Source organism: Puma concolor, chromosome B1 (genome assembly GCF_028749965.1).
Source record: "Puma concolor isolate L17-30 chromosome B1, mPumCon1.1.hap2, whole genome shotgun sequence".
NCBI lineage: Eukaryota > Metazoa > Chordata > Mammalia > Carnivora > Felidae > Puma > Puma concolor.
This window is the reverse complement of record NC_141670.1, coordinates 77,549,599-77,573,584: the sequence shown is the minus strand read 5'-3', so window position 1 is coordinate 77,573,584 and position 23,986 is coordinate 77,549,599. Positions and strand designations below refer to the sequence as shown.

General features: G+C 34.1%; 1 protein-coding gene across 7 annotated transcripts in view; it reads left to right on the top strand.

Moving 5' to 3' along the window:
- Positions 1-23,986, top strand: part of LRBA (LPS responsive beige-like anchor protein) — a 577,381-nt gene that overhangs the window by 479,207 nt on the left and 74,188 nt on the right. For all 7 annotated transcript variants that reach the window (XM_086704123.1, XM_086704122.1, XM_086704121.1 and 4 more), the window contains one exon: positions 15,672-15,839. In XM_086704123.1, the coding sequence (XP_086560249.1) occupies positions 15,672-15,839 (168 nt within the window). The remainder of the gene's footprint in view (positions 1-15,671; positions 15,840-23,986) is intronic.

The window sequence follows — 23,986 nt, the reverse complement described above, 5'->3', positions numbered from 1 at the left end:
GGTAGCATAAATACTAATGCCGACTTCACTAATGCAAAAATGCACCAAGAGGTAGGGGAGTAAAGTAAATTAGTTCTACTTTGAAGCTTTTATTTTCTTCCCCTTTCAAAATGAATGGGAAGGCCCTTGAGAGGCCCTTGAATGAAAGCTGCTTTTCATTAGTGCTACCAAATACCTACTTGAAAGAGTTGAGTTCTAACTGAACACCCACACAAGAGAAAGGGAAAGCTTCCTTTTTCTACTGGAAGACCATCAGCTAAATAGCTCTTGGCTTCTCTTTTCCAATCAGGTGGTTTCACATCAGAGTTAATTACTCCAGTCATTTATTCTAATCACCCTCCTCTTATGGCTAGCTGCATTCTGTCATGGGGTGGCATCGTTTGAAGCCAGTTAAGTTTGAAAACCACTGCAGGGTACTTGAGGCTCATTAGTGAGGCCTATCCATGCCTGGCTTTGGATTTGCTCCCTGATTAACTCTGCATCTCTCGGCCTTGCTCCCTCCTCCCGCCATCCACCAGCCCCCACTCCTCAAGGCAGTTGCTCTAAAGAGGAATGTTTCAATTAACTCTTGCTTTGCTGTTTGTCTTTTCACCTACATATTTAAGAAAAATTTAAATGCTTATAATATAGTTGATAGATTCTGGCCTTGTAACTGCATCCTTTGAGTTGAATTTAACTGAAAAGGTAGATATTCCACAAAAAAGAGTTATATTTTGAACAACAAAGGAGGAAAATGGTGGCCTCTCAGAACGAATACATCTATGTCCTTGATCCAATTCTGTTAACCTGATAAAGGTCGTGATTTCAACTCTGATTTTACAATACTCTAGTGTGTCTTAGGCTTATCATAGGAGTTATCTGGAAAGCTTTTTAAAAATCTCAAAACAGATTTATTTGTTTGACGTTGTTTATTATTATAGTAGTTAAATTTAAAAGTGTTTGCCAACTGGCACATTTAAGAGATATTTACATCACAAATGCAAATAATGTTTGTGCTGTGCTTTTTAAGAGTAAAAGAGATAAAAAAGAAAAGAAAAACATGGCATCAGTATCCTGAGTAGGTTATTCCAGACAGCGTTATTACATGAAAGTATTTAAAACATTTTCCAAAAGTAACAAAAACACATATTGGGTTGGGTAGTTAAGTGAAAATGTTTATTTAACTAGGAAATGAGAGAAATTTTCTTGGTTCTTTTTACATGGTAGTTTGATTTAAAGAAATTAAGTAGTTTGTGTGTCAAAATAAAATATGATACACATTAAAATACATGAAATCACATTTTTTTAAGTTGCTAATGTCTGTGAATGTTCAGAAATCAGAATGAGCTCTGGTTGTTAATTCTTATCCCCAAATAGTTTAACGTATTGTTTTTGTATTAAGAGTTTTTGGACGTAGCAATTAACAAATATGTTCTTATTCTTTACCTTGCTCAAAAGGGTGATTTTTTTAAGTATGATTTTTAAAACCCTCCCAATGAATGTACAGTTAAATTAATGAAAAAGTGGCCTAGAATATAAATTTCTTCCTCAGCTCTGTAAATATTTATTGAATGTGTACTATGTGCTCAGTTCCAAGCATGCCGATAAAATTTCTGCCTTTCAGGAACTCACATTTTAGTGAGGAACACAGAAAAATAAACTGTAATACAAAGTGAAAGTATTAGTTTTCATATGTAAAACCAAAAAGAACAAAAGAACCTGTAAATAAATAAGTTGAAAAAACAAAAGGATCTGTAAATAAAGCCTTCAGGTTGACATGGCATATTAGATTCAGCAGTTCTTAATAATGATGTCAACAAATGGTATATGAGAAACTCATTGACAGTAATTCATAGTATGAAATGTTTCATACTTTTAGAATTTTTATATGTGGCTTTGGCATATATCATTCTGTTAAAGAATTTTTCAAGAGGATATGTAGTGGTTAATAACATGGCTTTAGGAGTCAGATCTGGGTTCCTGCTGCAACTCTGACATTTACTAGCTGTGTGACATTAGGCAATTTACTTAGCATTTTAGCCTCATTTGTAAACCAGTTTTTAAAAATGTAATGCTTATCTCATAAGATTATTGTGAGGATTAAATAAAATCATCCATGTAAAACATTTAGCGTAAAACTGGGTGCATCAAAGGCACTCAATAAACGTTAAGTGCTGCTGTTGTTATTATGTTGTTGTTTAGTTGGTTAGTGAATTTCTTTCATGTTGACCTTCAGATGCATTTTCCCTGCATAATATATTGTCTTTCTAGAGCCTTTGCCAAGTTTATGATTGACATCATTTGCATCCATCTTCCTGACATTGTTCAAGAGAAAATAAAACCTTGAAAGATGATACTGTAACATCTCCTTCAGTTTTTCGTCCCTTCCATGTAATCATCCTACCCCAAATGTGATTGTTCAGTTAACAAACTGTAGACATCTTATCTGCAATGGCTAGTAATCACAGAAATTCTTCACATTTTCTAAAATTCTGGCAAATTAGCACTGTATCAACTGGATAAAGTTTCTGTGGTCAATTTCATGCTTCTCATACAATGCTTGAAGATCACAGTCCCACAGCATAGACACTGAATTGTGCAAAATCACGAGAATTTCTTAAATGCCATTCATTCATTCAACAGACATTTATTAAGGGCCTACTGGGTAATTAGGTCTGTGATCACAAAATTGGAAGAATATGACACCTGCCCTTTTGGGGCTGTCATTACGAAGATCAAACAGACATGGCAGTAACTAATTAGAGAAATAGATTAAGTGATGTATTTGTGTATTCATTCAACAAATATTTTGTGACCTCCTTCTGCTTATTAGTCTTTGGGAATATAATAGTGAGAAATACAGCATAGTACTTGCCCTTGTGGAACTTTATTGTTTAGTGAGGGAGATGGACAATAAATAAGAAACTAATATAAACATATAACTTGTGATAATATGTAGTGTTATGTAACAAAAAATATAATACCTGTGTGTACCATGAAGGAGACACACAAGCTGCCATTAAAACATTTGACATTTTATTTCTTTATGTGTGTATATGTGATTTTTAAAACATACTTACTAATTGAGATATAATTGACATATATAACAGTTTTAGATGTATAACATAGCTGTTCAGTATTTGTATATATTGTGAAATGATCAAAACAAGTCTAGTTAACATCTGCCACCATACTTAATTTTTTTTTCTTTTACTCTGAGACAGAATGAGGAAATACTTTATTTTACTTCCAGAAAAGGTTGAGGAAGGCTTAACTGTAGGAAACTACATTTGATCTTAGTCTTTAAGAATGAGTTGGAGTTTGCCAGGGAGGAGCAAGATGCTGGAAAGGGCATTACAGATATAAGAAGCAGTGTCAACAAAGATCTTGTTATAGTATAGTACATGAGCTATACTTTATTCAGAAGGTAGAGTGCAATATGTGTGTAAGAGAAATGTGAGCAATACCTATGGAAAGATAAGACTGGAGCTAGATTGTGTGAACAACTTTAATGGCTTGTCAGTAGTTTGAACTTTTTTTCTTTGGCATAGTGGACTCCAAAAGGTGGTTGCCAGGCCAGAAGCATCAGTATTGCCTGAGAACTTGTTAAAAAGGCAAATCTTGGGCTCAAGTCCAGATCTACAGAAACAGAAAATTTGGCCAGGGGAGCCCAGCAATCTGTGTTTTAACAAGTCCTCCAGGTGATTTTAGTGTGTTAAAGTTGGAGATCCACTGCTTCAGGGAAAAGAGAAGCATCAAAAAGTTTAAAAGAGAGTTGTGACTTAGCCAGGTTTTAGATAGCAGTTAGTATGGAGGAGGGATTGAAGGGGGTGGGGGGAGTTCTAGAGATAAAGAGAACAGTTTGGATAGTGTTAGAATAACTGAACTAAGAAATGATGAAGCACACAACCAAAAATAGTCGTAGTGGAAGAGGAATAAAGAATGAATTGGAAAGATATTTTGGAGGCTTACTGTCTGATTAGATAAGGTTTTAGAGGAAGAAGAAAAAGGAAAAGTCAAGATAACTGCCACATTTCTGAATTGGCTGGGTGAAGGACTATATCCGTAATCAAAAAAGCAAGAAAGGAAGCAAGCTTAGGAGAAAAAATTATTCTTTTTTTTTTTTTTTTTTTTTTTGATACATTAGGTTTGAGTTACCAGAAGCACACCAAAATAAGTAGTCCAGTGGGCAGTTGACATTTTGGACTTGAAAGTCTGGAAATGGTGATAATTGTCGATTAAGGTAGTTGAAGGTCTAGCTCAACTAACCTGAGTTACATCAAAAACAAGGGCCTGGGACTGAATCATGAGAAGAACTAACACTAAGGAGGTAGATGAAAAAGACCCTACATTAAAAAGCGAGGAGGGTCACCTGGCTGGCTGTGTTGGTAGAGCATGCAACTCTTAATCTCAGGATCATGAGTTCAAGCCCCATGTTGGGCATAGAGCTTACTTTAAAAAAAAGGGCAGGGGGGCACCTGGGTGGCTCAGTCAGTTAAGCATCCGACTTCAGCTCAGGTCATGATCTCATAGTCTGTGAGTTCGAGCCCCACGTCAGGCTCTGTGCTGACAGCCTGCTTTGGATTCTGTGTCTCCATCTCTCTCTGCCCCTCCCTACTCATGCTCTGTCTCTCTCTGTCTCAAAAATAAATAAAAAAATTAAAAAAAAATTTTTAATAAATAGAAATTTTTAAAAAGTGAGAAGGAAAGTCCGCAATGTAGAAAGAGAATCTGGAGGTAAGGTGTCAAAGAAGCTTACAGAAGAGAGAGAAACATAAACGCCATAACCCAGAGAGGTGAAGGGGGATAAGCATCCTTTGGATTCAGACAGTCGGGCATGGTAATGTTAGCAAAAACATTTTTTGTGGTGTTACCTATAATAGAAAGAGAAGAGATTACTTAAGAAGTAAAAGGGGAGGTAAGGAAGCATAAATAAGAAATTTACTTAAATCTTTCAAGAAGTTTAGATTTATCTCATATTGCCTGTTTAATTATGGCTGCATAAAAATAATTAAACAAGACTGACCCTATTAACTAGACATTATTTCACCGATAACTCAGAAGGAATCAGACCTATGATTAATTGTTATTTAGAGAATCATAGACTCTTATTACATATATTAAGGAATTTCTAGGAGTGGGCAAACAGAAGCTAGTTCTGACTGCTACTAAAATGAGGTACTTTTTTGAGGCTTCTGAATATATCCATATTGCCTACAGATTTCATATAACTGGCTTTCAGCAAATGTTGTGTTCTCTATACTAAATTGTAGTCCATGGCTGTATGGACTGTAGCTGATACAGTTGTGGAGACAATATGTAAGAATTCTAACCAAGGACTTTTGAGGATGAAGTTTGCAAATGGCATCATAGTTGCTAGAATTAGGCCTTTGCCTTTAGTGTAAGAGAGGGTAGTCATGATGCCTTCTTTTGGATGCTGCCACAATTCTTCAGAGGTTTGTAAGTGGCTAAAGAATATACAATGAAGAACATTATGTCTGTTTCATACTTGAAGATGTTTTATTTCTGCTGTCATGTCCTAAGATTTAGCCATTATTCTCTGGGAAGTGCCGTTCTAGCACTATGAATTGTAATGACCTCTTTAAAACTGCATCAAAGATGATTCTATGGTGTGCAGGTACCTGTGCCTTGTAAGGTTTACCTTTATTTTCAGTAAGAGAATCTGTATTTTTAAGAAGGTTAAATGTTGTTAATCCCTGAATTCTATCTTACATCGAAATGCTGTAAAAATGTGAATACAACTGAGATGAAAGGTACAGCATAGGGAATACAGTCAATGGTATTGTAATAGCATAGTATGGTGACAGGTGGTAGCTGCCCTTGTGGTGAGCCTAGTATAACATATAGTGTTGTCAAATCACTGTGTTGTACACCTGAAATTAATGTAACATAATGTGTCAACTATAATTCAATAAAAAAATCTGAATGCAGATTCAGTATTTGGAACTGAATAAAGCTTTACTGTCCAGTGTTGTAACCATTATTCATATGTGGCTATTGATCACTTGAAATCTGACTAGTCTGAATTGAGAAGTGCTATATGTTGAAAGTATAAAATTTATGCCAGATTTCTAAGATTTAATACAAAATGTTTTATACTGATTATATTTTTAAATGATTTTTTAATATTCTCAATTAAACATGCTATCCTAAAATTAATTTCACCTGTTTAATTTTTTTTTAGTGTAGCTTCTAGAAAATTTTAAATTACACATGTGGCTTGCATTATATTTCTGTTGGACAGCATGGGTATAATGTCTTGGTGATCATTTTGTTTCTCCCAGTTGTGTTTTTTTTTTTTGGTGGGGGGGGCATTCCAGCATTGAACATGAACATATTTTAATACTTAAGTGTATATATGTTTCTGTTATAATTAGCAGCCTTAGATTCAAAACATAAAGCTTAGGGTTAAGTTCAAATCTATTTTAAAAAGTATAAAATATTAATACTAAATTCAAAACTGAGTTAATCTCTTACCATATAAACTCTTCCTTCTCCAGTTAATTAAGGTCCAAAATTGAAACCTGGGTATCATCCTGAACTCCCTTTCCTTCACCTTTCACAGTAGTTATCAGTTGGTGTAAATAATAACTTCAATCTTTCTGAAATCTGTCCCTTCTTCTTCACTCCCACTGCTGCTTTCTTGAGGCTCTCAGTACTTCTCACATAGGCTGTTGTAGTCATCTTAGAGATCACCTTTTGCCTGCCTCCCTATTCTTCCTCCAAAGGGACATCTCATCTCATTACCCCCAGAGTCTAGCATAGAACAAAACTTATAGTAAGCACTCAATAAATGTTTGTTGATTGAATGGATGACTGAAATGCTGGTATTAAAAGTTGTAGAATGAAAAAAAGACTTTTAGGGGTGCCTGGTTGGCTCAGTTGGTAGAGCATGCAACTCTTGATCTTAGGGTCATGAGTTCAAGCCCCCATTGGGTATAGAGATCACTGAGAAAAAAAAAAGACTTTTATTCCTACATAATGTATGTGTATATAGTTACATACACAGAATAACGGCAGATGTAATTTTCTGGCTGAACTTGTCAATGCTGTAAAAAAATATTCAACTTTGCATCATATTCCTCAGTTCAGGTTTTTTCTTTATTGGATAGTCTTGGAAGTGGTGATATAATAAGTGTTCTATTTTGCCAAGGATTTTGATTTGCCAATATAAGTTTATAGCATTCAGTCCAGGGAATCATTGGTGCCATGAAGACAGCTCCTTGTTTTTGTCTGGAGTCCCCATGGGATTAAACTACATCTGGCAATAAGTAGGGATTCTGGTCTGGCCATCTTCAAAGGCAAGAGACTGCTAGTATTTATCAGATCTATGTGGATAAGCAAATGGGAAGGGATTAATTTTTTTTTTTTTTGGTTTTGTTTTCCTTCCTTTTGTAAGTGACTATAAAATAAAAACTCCAGAAATTCACACAGCAAAGTAATATATTTTCAATGTTGTTGAAGAAGAAATCTTTTCTTTTTTCTATACATAGATGGATAATTGAGAATTTTAGATTAATACTGTAATTACTTAAGTGTATTTTTAACTAGTTTACCTCAAAGAGCATAACAATAATTTACAGTGTTCAATATTAATTTTCCAATGATACTTTCCTAAATGTTTTACAAAGGTTGAGCATTTAACTATAGCACTCTTAAACATTTTAACAGCTGTAGTATTAGGAGATCATGGTGGCATTTGGAAACTTTTGTTGCCTATTTATCTATGTGGGAAAGTGAACCCAAAATTACTTTCTGAGGAGAATCTTGAATGTGTCTTAGCATAGCATAGGCTACTACCCCTTTCAGGTGAAGGTGGGCCTGCCTTCCATAGAGGCTTGTTTGTGTCTTTCTCCTCATACTCTTCACATTTTTGAGATATTATTAGTCCTGTGACTCAGTTAGCTGTTGTTGAAACATGTGGCTCCACATTTAGCTGACAAAATAAAATGGCTGCATTCCAGGTACTTGTCATGGAGTGTAATCTAGAATTTACCATTCAAAGCCTCACCTAAGAGAAATAATGTTTATGCAGGATTGCCTGAAGAATATGTAGTCTCTCCATTTGTCTATACTTTAAATCTATCCCAGGATTAAGTCAGTCCCTCTGAGAGTCACATACCTGCATTCCATCATATTGCCAAGGGAGGAATTTCTTATCTCAGGAATAGAAATAATGTGTTTTTCTAGGCCATCTGGTTTGTTTTTACATTATGGTCATTTTTGACTCTTGTAAGTGTTCGTGTTTCTTTCTTTATGTTGCCTGCTAGAAAGCTTAGGAACAAATACGTGGCACACCTCTAAGTCTATAGAATTTCATGGCATCATTGTTATGTACTTCTTATTTTTGCATTACCTTCTCATGTTAAATTTATTTTATCTTGATGCATACACATTACTTTAAGCTCTGTGAACTGTTTTCTGCATGAAGTCATGCAAAATGCAAACACATAATAAAATAGATGGGTATATCTATCATTTAATTATAGTTATTCCCCATTCGATCTTAGTAAAATAGAATTTTTTTAGAGCTCCATCTATGTGTGTTATACTGTAACTAGTTTAAAATATCTGTATATTATGAATTCCTGGGTTTTAGATTAAGAGTGACCTAAGGTTGAAATGTTAATTAAATGTTTTAATGTTCTGTAGCTCTAAAGAAAATAGTTGGATAAAATGTCAGCATATAGGACTATTTTAAACATTAGAAAAAAATCATCTCTCTGAAAAGGAGGGTAATTGTACAAGTTTGCCTAATCCTTTTGATCTTGGCACACAGCAATACAGACTTCAGTTGAGATTAAAACTATGAATTTCAAAGGAAACATGGCCTTCAGTGTGTAAAATATATAACAGCTGGTTGACTAGTCCATTTAAAACTACACAATAACAATCGTAGACAGAATGATTCTCCTGCCAAAAGATGCACGAGTTCTTGATGGTTATATCAAGATATGATACTAACTCACACTTTTCTTTAGTAATGATATAAATGTAGAAATGAACAGTGCACTGCCAGCTCCAGAATCTTTCTTCTGCCCAACAGTTCAAGGGCAGTTTAGAAGTACAGAACTCCTTTTAGTGATTTCTCTATCTGCTTTTCAGCCTGAACTTCAATGTGTTGTGACTAAATTACATTTTTCTTAACTGTCAGGTATAATTTTTATTCTTAGCATCCCACAGTTTCTTTCCCTAAATCCTTGATTCTCCTTTTTTCTTCTTTGACATTCATGACTTATTGTTTTTAATGTTATAGCTTCACACATATTTTTAACCCTTCAAAGTCAAACTTTTCTTTGTAAATAATATATAATTTCATGTTTTTGTTATATATTTATAGTAAGGTAAATATCTGAATTCTGAAGCACTATGATATTTGTACTTAATATAGAACAGTGTTAAGCTCATGTCAGATTATAGTTCACCACATCTTCTAACATTTTCACTGTTGTGTTTCATTTGAACAAGTAATTCTTTATAGTTCAATACATTTTTAAGAAAAAAATGAGGATTAATGTGGATTTTTCACTTTTGGAAATCCCATTTGGCAAGTAAGTTTATATTCTGAATTTGTATCTGTCCAATTAGAAAAAAATGATTTTTTTCTGTGACCTTTGTTTCTTGAAGATTTTGATATAACATAATACAAGTTTTCTTTACTGTTCTTTAAATTTATTTAAAAGAAGGAACTTACAGGTGAATTAAAAATTTGCTACATTTACTTGGATTTATCACAAATTCAGAGCCAGCATTTAAGGAGTTAATGTATCTTATTAGGGGGACAGGAAATCTGGCAACTATTGCAGAAACTAGACCTAATGGTGCACACAAACAATTTGTCAGTCTTCTTAAATGTGAATAGCTTTCCGCAAAGTGGCTGCTCTTGCTTTGTTTGAACAGGCTAAACTTTTCCTTTTTGGACTTTAAATCTTAGAAGTGAAATGTGATCCACATATTCAATCAAAATCATTTAATTCAAAGCATATTTTGATTGGAACAAAGTTGACATGGAAAGAAACTCTAGAATAAAAAAGTTGAAAGGACTTTATATCATATATTTAGCAGGAAAATTTGAAACAGTTCTAATTAGGCTGAAAAAAACAGCTTTCTTCAATGTAAATTACAAAGGTCATATATCAATGTTAAGGAAACATTACCACTAGTGTTTGAAATCCAGCACATGCAAACATAACAGACCAGTTCATTTTAAATCTGTGTGTATATATGCGTGTGTGTGTGTGTGTGTGTGTGTGTGTGTGTGTGTGTGTAGGAAGAAGGCTGTATTACATGTATTTGAAGTGAAAAATACTTAAAATTCCAAGTTCTTAATATTCTGGCCAATCCCAAAATTAGCTCCTTTGAAACATGTAATACTCAAATGAATTAATACTCTTAATTTATAAAAGTACAATTAAAAATTTACAAAACTAATTTTTATTCTTCCATTTAAAATGTAATTGGGGTGCCTGGCTGGATCAGTCAAAAGAAGATGCAACTCTTGACCTCAGGGTTGTGAGTTTGAGCCCCAAGTTGGGTATAGAGGGTACATAAAAATTGTTTAAAATCTTTAAAATATGATTAAATACATCTTATAATTAAATGTATACCAAGGCAAAAGGGTGAGTCAGTCATTTTTATTTTCTTCTTTGATACTTATAGCTAATGCATTTTGAATCTCAGAATTGAATCAGGTCTTCTAGAAACCTACGAATGGAAGTGGTGATATAGGTCTTGAGAAAAGTGTATCTGTGTTACACAGACCTACTTTCTTCTGGTTATGCAATTATTTCTGAACTTAAAGGTTTGTAAATACTATTTGATCCTTTGGGTTTTGTTTTGTTTTGTTTTTTCATAAAAATCATGTCCTATAGATATCAGTAGCTTTTATTTAGTGGTTTTTAAAAATGGTGTAGTATGAGACCATTTAACAAAAGTATAAATAAATATTAGCATTAATTTGGGAATAATACACAAATAAGGTTTTCAGGTCTTGAATTAAACAATTACCTTTCTTTTGTTAATTAAAATTGGTTTTCGGGGTGGCTGGGTGGCTCAGTCAGTTAGGTGTTCGACTCCTGATTTCAACTCAGGTCATGATCCCAGGGTTTGTGGGATAGAACCCCGCCATCTGGCTCAGTGGTGAGCATGGATCCTGCTTTGGATTCTCTCACTCTTCCTCTGCTCCTTTTCCCCGCTGGTGTGCTCTTTCTCTCTAAAATAAAATTTTTTAGGGGCCGCTGGGTGGCTCAGTCAGTTAAGCATCCAACTTCAGCTCCGGTCATAATTTTATGGTTCTTGAGTTTGAGCCCCGTGTTGGGCTCTCTACTGACAGCTCAGAGCCTGGAGCTCCTTCAGATTCTGTGTCTCCCTCCCTCCCTGCCTCTCCCCTGCTGGTGCTCTGTCTCTCTCTCAAAAATAAATAAACCTTAAAAAATTTGTTTAAATAATTAAAATAAAAAAAATTTTAAATAAATAAAATTGTTTTTCTTGATTTTTACATTTTTACATTATTTTGTTTGAAAATAAAAGGAAATTGCTAGAGTGTCTCTAAAGCATACAGAGATTAACAAACACATTATTAATGCCTTTTATTTTAGAATTTTTATTCCCAAATAGTAAAAAGCAAGCCATTTCTATATAAATTATCATATTATTTGACTGTACTATAGGAAACAAGAATAATTGTAAAAAATATTTTTTATCCATAAATAATTCATTTCCTTAATGGGTTAGTGGCAGGAAAACACAGATTACATTCTTTCAATGAGATTGATTGTAAGACACATATTCATATATGTTATAATTATTTCTGACACAAGATTACACAAATGAGTTGTTTATGAATAATTTACTATTATCTTTATAATATTAAAGCTTGAATTTGTTGATGTTCTGCATGTGGACCAAACAAATGAAAGTTACTAATAAGTGTTTGTATTTGACATCTGTATACTGTACTTTTTAGCATATCTCAAGTGTTTTAGTCTCTGCTTAATAGATCTCATTAAGAAAGCAGATATCAGCCCCAAGACAGTTTGTCAAGACTAATATGAGTCCCCCTGGATTGGATTGACAATTTGTGTGAGGCTTCATATGATAGTCTTTTCATAGACTTATTTGATCCTTAACAATTGGACATTAGTCACTGATTTATTTTATAATAACTCAGATGAGTTGAATATTATTGTATTGTGTTGGACATTTTAGTGGATTTTCTTTTTACAAATTTTACTCAGAGCACACATTGGATGTAAATGATGTATCCAGCCTGCTAAGGGAGTACTAACAATTGATTGGTTAGGTTTGAGAGCAGCATGGGAAGAATGTTACTATCCCCTAGCTGCAAACCGTATTTAACTCCAGTCTTAATGAGGACTGTCTGACCTAAAGGCTTTGAAAAATCACAAATGCTCAGCATTGCACTGTCATATTTCTATTTTTTTGTGACTACAAATGTGGATGTATGTATTTTATATAGAGTGCTTTTTCAAATCTTAACATATAAAGGGATTTAAAGAATTTTAATATGTTTTATAATTTATGTTTTTGAATTTCAAAAACAAGATATAAGATGCATTCTCAGGATATTCCATTTTGAATTAGTTGTATTTCTGTCCTTCAATAATTTTATTCTGTTTGTGTTTACCTCTTACCTCAAATCTTTACTAAGTTTTTATTATTATATACCTTTGGTTAAGCAGTTGTCATTCACTACTACTGAAAGGATGTAAAAGTCCTGAACTGACTTTTTCTGAAATGATTTTAAACTTTTTAGGAACTCTTATAACCATAGCAGTTGTTCTTTTGTATCCCTTTTTAAAGCTTTGGTAAATTGCAAGAAATGTTTGAAAACCACTAATGAGATTTTTAGTTTAGTTTTAAGAAATGTAAATAAAATCTACCCATGAAAATAATTTGTTTCTCAATTTCTGAGAAAGATTTCGCCAATAATTCTGTGAATTACCAGTCGACCTCTTAAGGGATTGACCAGTATGACGGTGTAAAGGCAGGGGTGAGCCAGGGCACAGTGCTCATCTCTGCACCTGTGTTTGAGGTATAACAGGGGCATACGGTGTCTTTCATTTCAGCATTTTTGCTTAACGTTCTGATGTAGCATCAAGATATAAAGGTTTAAGCATCTAAACGTCACCAACTTCACCATTTTTGAGTGTGCATAAAGAAGTAATCAACATTAGGAACACTCGCAATTCTTTGTTTGATGACACATAAAATAAAATTGCACTGGTTTTTAGAGCTTTAATATTGAGAAAATTCTCTTGTACTTTATCATTTGCTGAGCCTTCTGGAATTTTATAGTCTCAAATCACAACACCACGGACACTCAGGAGACTCCTGACTGTTTTATCTTATTAAACAATTTTGAAATCATTAATTTTTAATTAGCTTGGATGCAGGGTTTTTTTATTGTTTCAATAGTGCGTGTATATGAACTAAATGTTTTTTATTTAAACTACTGGCGAGAGTATTATTTACATAAATAAGTGTAGGTTCTTTCTAAGAGTACCTACTGTGAGATTGCTTCATATAGTCACACTTTTTTTGTAGACTCAGAGATATTACATGCTAATCTATTATTGGAGGGCTTTTCAGCAGTTTATTAACTCAGATTTTGAACAACTAAAAAGGATATAAGCCCAAAGATATGTGTAGGTCCTTCCCTGATTGAAAGTTCTAATTAAGTGAATTGGAGAAAATTAACTGAAATTAGCTGTCAGAAAGTCACATTTAAATGAGTGATGAGCTAGTCTGGCAGTAAACATTTAAATGATATAAATTGCCATTTAAGTGTATGGTTTAATGTTTGTCATGCATTAATGTGACATGAGACTGCAGTGACAATCAAGCAGCTTGCTCTAATTTGAACATATTTAGGGCTTTTGTGTGGAGTGCACTGCACACAAATTAAGACAATTGCTGTTTTTATGTGTCACTTTAAACATGGCCCCCAATCCCCCATCCCTACTCAAGGCCCAAGTTAATGAAACAAACGTATCATTTTTGTGCATCTTCCATTAATAATTCCTGAATTTTCAGATTAATTTTAAATCTATGTACTTATTACAATCTCTTCTTCTCCAATTTCAAATAACATTTGCAGCACTTTTGTGCTCTCTTAGCTATTTACTAAATTTATAAATATAATGAGTTTTATAAGAGATGTCTAAAACAGTAACTTTCACAGTTGAAGCTAGCGAAATATTTTTATTTCATATTCAGGTATACGTTACAATATGAGAACTGCCTAGAGTTTTATTTACAGAATTATTTTTTGCATTTTACATAGTATGTGATATATTGTGAAGTCATTTTAAGTATTATCAGTTAAAGGAAGTATATTATTTGAATTCAGTTGTAAATACTTTTCTTATTCATAGGCACTTATTTTAGATAGGGATTTTGAAAAATATTTAAATAATTTCTGTACCCAACATGGGGCTCAAGCTCACAGTCCTAAGGTCAAGAGTCACATGTTCCACTGACTGAGCCAGCCAGGTGCCCCCACAGGCACTTATTTTAATAAAGCAATACTTAACACAAGTGTATACCTGTGAACTAATAGGAATGTCTTTTGTCACAAGATGGTTTATATCTTATTGGTTGCTTACTATAGAGATTACTCAATTTTGTTTTAAAACCAACAGATTTCTTTTTATAATATTGATAACATAATAAGCCACACCAAAAATATATCACAGCCATATACTTATTACACTAAAAAGAATTTCTATGAGATACATCATCTGATATAATTTGGTATACTTCAAATCAAGCTTCAGCATTTATCTTAGAGCTCTGCGATTTGAATAGCATTAATTATTGATAATTGAGTCCATATGCTAAACTTTTATGGTGAAATAATTTTGAAGAACATTAAATAATATAAATCTGGACACTTGTATAAAAATGTTTCCAGTTTTTTAATCTCTTTTATATTTATAACTGTATTAAAGCCAGCAAACATTTGTTGGTACTCACTTTGCTTTAGGTACAGTGCTGGTAACTGGGAATGCAGTGTTGAGTTGGAAGTGGATCTGGTGCCCAGAATTTCCGCTGAACATTTGATTACATCCATTCATTATTTATTGGGCACTATTATGTTAATAGCATCAAATTTTTGGTCAGGTTTGATACTAATACCTAGAATAATAATAGTAATTATAATTCAGTAATTGTAAGTATTCCTCCAAAGATCAAATCTGTTGGCATAAAAACTCAGTTGAAAGCACTAAATAATTTGGTTATATAATTGTTTCAATAGACAACAAAAGGTTTCTATCTAGAAAAATCATAAACATTTCAGGTGGATAGTAAATGTTTCATGTTTTCTCTCTTTGAAGCATGAATTGGGTAACTGTCAGGTCCTGAGTTACAAATATTATGAAGACAGACCCAGTCCTGGCCCTCACAATGCTTACAGTATTGTAGAATAATACTGAAATGTAAGCATTCTAATATAATTCAGCGTAACAAGTGCCAGAAAGTTTCTAATTATAAACAAAGGAGAACAGATTCTGGTGGAAAATAGGACATCAGAATAAGTCTATTCCCAGTAAATTTAGTGTAAAACTTTACTGCTTGTTCTAAATTTCTCTATATATTTTAAAAACCAAATTCAGCACAATAATATGATCTATGCCCTTTATTTTCAGGCCCTGGAGAGTGAATTTGTTTCCTGCCAGCTTCACCAATGGATTGATCTCATTTTTGGCTATAAACAGCAAGGACCAGAGGCTGTTCGATCCCTCAACGTGTTCTATTACCTGACCTATGAAGGAGCTGTCAATCTGAATTCAATAGCTGATCCTGTATTCAGAGAGGTAAGTTATCTGACTGGATCTCCCAGGTATCTTTAGACAAGACAGCACTGGGTAATATCTTCCTCATGCTTTCAGTTTGCTTATGATAAAATGGAAACCACATGAGTGGAGTGAATTAAGCAGAATAACCTTTCAGTTCGTGACCTCGCTGGGACTTGAATCCTCACACACGCCAGTGATTTTTACCATATAATATTTCTAGTATAATGTAAAAGAGCACTGTCCAGTGAAACTTTCTGCAGTGACTGATGGAAATATACATTATATCTACACTGTCCAATACAGTAGCCACTAGTTGCATGTGGCTGTTGTGCATTTGAAATGTGGCTAGTGTGACTGAAGAACTGAATGTTTAATTTTATTTATTTCTAGTTAATCCAAACTTAAATAGCCCCGTATGTCTAGTGGCTACCAGACTGGACAGTAGAGATCTAGAAGAATGTAATATATCTTTGGTATTTTCTGAATCCAAATTCTAGGCATGTGGTTAGACAATGGGAGAGTAAATGTTAAATTAACTTTGTAGAATATTTGAACATGGGTATAGTCCATTTAGACATTAGATATATAGGTCAAATATATGTATAAATTAAGTTTGTCTTTCACTTTAAACATGTGAGGACTTCAAATAATGTTTTTTATTGTGGAGAAAATATAGCATAAAATTTATTATTTTATCCATTTTTTAGTGTAATTCAGTGGTATTAAGCACATTCACATTGTTGTGCAGCCATTACTGCCATCCATCTCCAGAAGTTTTCCATCTTCCCAAACTGAAACTCTGTATTTGTTAAAATAGTAACTCCTCATCCCCACCCCCTGCCCTTTAGTACTTGACTATCACCATTCTACTTTCTATCTCCAGGAACTTGACTACACTAGGTACCTCATCGAAGTGGAATCACATAATATTTATCCTTTTGTGGCTGGCTTACTTTACTTAGCATAGTATCTTCAAGGTTCATCTATGCTGTAGCATGTGTCAGAATTTCCTTCCTTACAAGGATGAATAATATATCTGTTGTTTGTGTATACTATATATTTTTTATCCATTCATATGTTCATGGACATTTTGGGTTGTTTTCACCTTTCGGCTATTGTGAATAGTGCTTTTATAAACATTGGTATATAAGTGTCTGTTTAAGTCTCTGCTTTCAGTTCTTTTGTATATATACCCCAAAGTAGAATTGCTAGATTGTATGGTAATACTATGTTAACTTTTTGAGGAGCTACCTTACCAAGTAAGTTTTTAATACTAACTTTTCTAGATCAGCTTTTGCTAAAGATTATTTAAAACTTTTGCTTTAAGTTTCCTTGGCTTCCTTTTTTTACCCACAACCCCAAGTAGTTAATTATTAGCAAATTAAACTCTAACTGGAGGGTTTTCCACCTATCACATTTATTTTCATATTATATAAAAAACATGGCCTATTATGTTCTAAGTATGGTAGGCACTCAATATTCTTGAAAAATGGATACAGTAGTCCCCCTGACCCTTATCCATGGGGGATATGTTTCAAGACCCCCAATGGATGCCTGAAACTATGGATAGTACCAAACCTTATTCATACGATGTTTTGTCCTATACATACTTACCTAAAATACAGTTTAATTTATAAATTAGGCATAGTAAGAGAATGACAACAATAACCAATAGTGAAATAGAACATTATAACAAATACAATAATAAAAGGTGAATGTGGTTTCTCTCTCTTTTTCAAAATATCTTACTGTATTGTACTTACCCTTCTTCTTGTGATGATGTGAGATGATAAAATGCCTACATGATGAGATGAAGTGAGGTGGATGATGTGTAGGCATTGTGGCATAATGTTAGGTTAGTATTGAACTGATGATGTGGCAGAAGGATGATCATTTGCTTCTAGACCATGGTCGATGACAGATAACTGAATCCATCAAAAGCAAAACCACAGATAAGGGGGACTACTATATATCATGTCATTATTTAACACTATTCATATAAATATGCATGATTAATTCTCAAAGTTTTCTGGATGTTATTAAAACAAATATAATTTTTATAGCCATCCTATATCATAGTGTTAAGTCTTGTGATATAATGCAGTGTGATACAGTAGGATAAACAAACAAGCAAATAGATGATAGATAGATAGATAGATAGATAGATAGATAGATAGATAGATAGATAGATGAAAGAAAGAAGAAAGAAAGAAAGAAAGAAAGAAAGAAAGAAAGAAAGAAAGAAAGAAAGAAAGAAATTCCTAACCCTGATGCCTACTAGTTGTGTGACTTGGATCTTCCTTAGACTCTATTTCCACATATATAGAACTGGTATGAGAATGCTCACCCCATAAGACTAGACGGGGTATAATACACGTAAAGTGTCTGGCGTGGTACCTATCTTATCATAAGGATTCATCACATGGTAATTCTTTTCCTTATGGTGTTCTCTGTTAAGAAGCACAACCATAAAAAGAATATGAATTACTGATCATCACAGAAAGATCATAAAATGCTAATGCTAGATAGGTTATCAGAGACTATTTCCTAGAGGACACATGCAGAGTTCATTGTGAAGTGAGGCAAGGAGAAAACAGAAAACAAGAGTAGGCATTAATTTATTCACTTTTTAATTTTTTTTTTTTTCAACATTTATTTATTTTTGGGATAGAGAGAGACAGAGCATGAACGGGCGAGGGGCAGAGAGAGAGGGAGACACAGAATCGGAAACAGGCTCCAGGCTCTGAGCCATCAGCCCAGAGCCCGACGCGGGGCTCGAACTCACAGACCGCGAGATCGTGACCTGGCTGAAGTCGGACGCTTAACCGACTGCGCCACCCAGGCGCCCCTAATTTATTCACTTTTTAAAACAACCTTTTACTAAACCCAAATTATATAATAAGGGTAAAAAGTTGAAAGGTAAGTCCCTGCCCTCATCAGCTTGAGTTCATTGTCTAACGTGGAAATATGGATAAGTAAACAATTACAATATACTGTGATAAATTCAGTATAGAGGTAAGTACACTGTGTGTATGCACAAACATACAGAATAGACACTAAACCCAGACTGCCAGAATCCAATCCTGTTTTCTGGGAAATGAGAGGCTATAGATTGAAGGATTAATGAGAACACTGGGTAGAGCCATGAGCAAAGGGTATCTACACAGAAGAAAGGGTAAACACTTTCTGCACATAGGTGAGAGAGAGATCATGATGGGAGAATGCAATGAACCAAAGGTGATAGGGTGAGAAAGAGAGACAGGACCATACTCTAAAGGGCCTTCAGTGACATAAAATGTAATTATAACTGCACTATAAGGCAATGGATTATTGGTCGAAGGTTAGTGACATAATCACATGTGTGTTTTAGAACCTATTTGAAAGAAGATTGAGCAGATAAGAAGCGAAAGGTACCCACCAGATTATTCTAAGAGTCAGTGTGTGATCTTACAGAAAGTAGCTTAGAAGCGGTGGATGGGACATGAACAAGTAAACACAGTGAGAAAGGAAATAATTGAAGGGAGAATCTTTAATCACTTCATTGAGATATAGCTCACATATGATACAATTCACCCATTTAAAGTGTACAGTATTTCTTAGCATACTCAGACTTTTACAGGCACCACCACAATCTAACTTTAGAACATTTTTGTCACCACAAAAAGAAACTCCATGCCCATTAGCAGTCACTCTGAGCTTTTTTTCTTTTTTAATGGATAGATATTTGACCATGATTCTATGTTAATTGGAAAGATCCAAAAAGAGGGAAGCATGTCAAACACATACATGAATGAAAGCATGTAATAGACTTCCAAGCTCTATGAGGAACTGGAAAGGAACAAAATTGATGAGACAGATAGAGATAAGCACTGGACAGCAGGGAACGATACTGCCTTGTCTGAGATTAGAGAGTAGAGGTTAGTCTGAGGACTGGTTTAAGTAAATGTGCATGAATGAGGGGTAAAGGCAACAAAATTATGAGAGTTTGTTTATTAATGTTGAGATAATATTTATGGAAATAACTAACATAATGATGGGTGCTTAATAGATGCTCAATAATAAATGATTACTTTCTTTCCACCATTTTTCTCTGTTGTCAACAGCAGGAGAGTTGGGTGTACAAACATGCTGTAAGGGGTGTGTGTGTGTTTGTGTGTATGTGTAAATATATATGGAGAGAGACAGATGGGGTTTTGCATGGTACGTTATGGTGGAATATATAAGGAAGGATCGAAAGTGGAAGGGTGACTGGTGAATTGTTAAAGGGTAGATCTAGGCTGGTTTGGATAGATAAGAAAAGGGCTGGTAAATTGGGACAATTTATTCTTTCATTCATTTCTACAAAAAATATTCATTTTTTTCAAGGTACTAAAAATACAGAGATAAGCAATAAAGTCAGACGAAATCCCTTCCCTCATGGAACTCACAGTGTAACAGGGTACACACAAAATAAGCAGTAAAGATTAATCTTAATTAGTGATAAGTGCTATGAAGAAAATAAGGCTAGGTGAGGGGATACAGAGTGACTTGTGAGTAGTGCACTATTTCAGAGAGGTTGCTCACAGACTGCCTGTTTATGAACACTTTCCTTCCAACTTTGAGATTGGAGTGAGGCTATACAGGATGACCCAGGATGGTAGCTCCTACTGCTCTAACCCTGGCCTGCCATGTGCCTGTAACCGCCAGGCCTGGGCAGCCTCCAAGTCACTTCTTGTCACAGCTTCCTGCTAGTTATAAACCTCCCACTGTTGCCCTTTGTTTTGCTCCCCACCCCATCTCCAGGCTACACTATCTTTTCTTCAGAATCTTGTTCCCCTAAGATTCTTTAACATCTCTAATATTAGTAAATTTTTACAGACACTTGACTTATATTAAAACATTATCTCTGCAAGACCACAGTCATGGGACCACAATAGATTTGTGCTTCTCTAGTATTAAAAGCAGACTAGACTAGACTTCTTTCTGTCAGTAACTATAGTTTTACTTATTTCTGTTCACTACTATATATTTAAACTTGGAACACTTAGATATTCACAGAGAGACAAGTTGTTTATGTACAAGTCATGTATTTACCCACTACTTGGGAAGAGCTTCATTTCTCTTGAGAAAGTTTTACTCTAGAGTGAATGGTTAATACATATGGCATAGTAAGTGATCATAAAAATAATCTCTCTATAAAAAAAGCACTAAACGATAGAAATAATAACCATAAGGGGGGAAGAGTAATCAGAGAAACAGCCTGTAGCACATTAAACTTTTATGTTGTTTTTAATTTTTAGAAAACAGCTGGTATATCAATATACAACCATGTCTACATTTACATATATCACACACGAGAGAGAATTATTTTTCAGGCATATGTACTATTTTTCTTTCAAATATCTATGACCTCCACTAAAAGATATATTCTTTAGCTTTTTATTCTAACAGACCTCTTTGCTCTTTATTTCTGTCTCTTTGATACTATTTTTGTTCTTTTTCTCTTTTACTATTTTTTCATCTGTTCTATTTTTCAGCATTATATATATTCTTTTTTTGCATTTTAAAAATTGAGGTATAATTGACATACAACATTATATTAGTTTCAGGTATACAACATAATTGATATTTGTATATATTGTGAAATTATCACCACAGTTAAGTCTAACTAACACCCATCACCATACATAATTATGGAATTTGTTTCCTGTGATGAGTACATGTATTATTTCCTGGACAAAGTATAAATATATCAAAGTTGGTTATTTTCTTATTGTTAATTCTACTGAAGATGGTTTTGACATACTTCTCTTCCTTTATAGGATCTTATCAAACCTTTCTGGGGTGCCTGGCTGGCTCAGTCAGTAGAGCATGTGACTCTTGATCTTGGGGTTGTGAGTTCAAGCTCCATGTTGGACGTGGAGCCTACCTAAAAAAAAAAATGTTTCTAACACCATTTCAAAAAAACTAAGATCAAGGAAAGAAATTTAGAAAGAGAAAAATTAGGATAATTGAATTCAGAGTCAGATATGAGTAAGAATAAATATTTTTATTAAGGACAAAAACCTTGTAAAATCCAAATTCACAAAATAAATATGTAATGAATATTAATTATACAAATAATTTTCCTTTCCTAAAAAAAAATGTAAGATAGGTATTTACCTTATATATTTTCTTTAAATATATTTAGAATATAATTTTCTTTACAAGTGTGGTTTCTAGAACAATTTTATATTCTTATCCACAGTTCAACTGTCAATTTTAATATAACTGGTATTTGCTCTATCCAAAAGTTGAGAACTGGGTTATCTAGACCTTAGTATAAGACATTTCATTGATAGAGTTTTAGTAGGTCAGGAATAAGTTTTAAAAATTGTATGTACAGTGATATGCTCTGCCTGAGATTTATACACTATATATAGGAGCACAAAGGAGGAAAAGCTGACCCAGTTTAAGGGGGCAATAACTGCCTAAACACAATCCTTAAGAAATGAGGACTAAAGTAGGCAAAGCAGCAGAAAGGGTAAGGGCATTCAAAGCAGAGATTACAGCATGTGGGAAGGAGAATAGTATGGCTCTATGACTGGAAAAAACTATGTGGTAGGTGGGGAAGATATGGGAAGTTGGTTGAAGAATAGCGCAGTTGACAATAGCCAACGTGTGGAAAGAGACCAAATGTCCATCGACAGATGAATGGATAAAGAAAATGTGGTGTGTATATATTTGTGTGTATACACACACACACACACACACACACACACACACAATGGAGTATTACTCAGCAATCAAGAAGAATGCAGTCTTGTCATTTGCAACTACATGGATGGAACTAGAGGGTATTATGCTAAGTGAAATTAGTCAGATAAGACAAATACCATATGACTTCACTCATATGTGGAATTTAAGATACAAAACAGATGAACATAAGGGAAGAGAAGCAAAAATAACAAAAACAGGGAAGGGAACAAAACATAAGTGGGTCTTAAATACAGAGAACAAACTGAGGGTTGCTGGAGGTCGTTTGGGGTTGGAGGATGGGCTAAGTGGGCAAGGGGATGAGCTTGTTGTTGGGATGAGCACTGGGTGTTATATGTAGGGGATGAATCACTGGATTCCACTCCTGAAGTCATTACTGCATTATATGCTAACTAACTTGAATGTAAATTTTAAAAAATAATAAATTAAAATAAAAATATAGCAGCTAAGTTGATGGTATCTCCAAAACATATTTGGAAACCATTTATATCTGTCTATCATTAATCTAAGCCACCATCATCATCTCTCCCCTGGCTAGTATTAATACACCTGGTCACCCCTTTCTGCCTACAGTCCATTTTCTACAGAGCTGCCAGAATATTATTTTGAAAATGTAAATCAGATCAAGTCACTCCTCTACTTAAACCTTCCTCTTTCACAGTAAACAGATTAAAATCCACTTTGATCCACGTGATCTGGCCCTTGCCTACCTCTCTGATCTCATGCCAGGTTATTCTCTTACTCATTCGTGTGTCCTGCCATACTGACCTTGTTTCTGTTCCTGATCATATGAAGATTTTCATTGACTTAGCACCTTTTTTTGATGGTTGTTTTCTCTGATTATTCCAGATTTTCACATTCTGGTTCGTCCTCATTTATGCCTCACCTTAAAGGTCATCACTTCAGTGAGGGCTTGCCTTCATACATAATATCTAGTTATCTTTTTGTTATTAATTTTAACTTATTCTAAAGCTAATGAATGCGGTATATAATGTACATATTATTTGAAATCTGTTGAGACTTGACTCACCTTGGACATAGTTAAGTTTCATAAATCTTTTTTTAATTTTTTAAAATTTTATATTATATTCTAGTATATTATATTATATTATATTATATTATATTATATTATATTATATTATATTATATTATATTATTATTATATTATATTATTTTTGAGAGAGAGAGAGAGGGAGAGAGAGAGAGAGAATCCCACTAGGGGCAGAGGAGGGAGAGGGAGAGAATCCCACACAGGCTCCACATTGTCAGCACAGAGCCTGAAGCAGGGCTCAAGCTCACCTGATGTGGGGCTCCAGCTCACAAACTGGGAGATCATGACCTGAGCCGAAGTTGGATGCTTAACCAACTGAGCCACCCAGGTGTCCCAAACCTTGCATGTATATTTGTAAAACAATGGGTGTTATACAGTT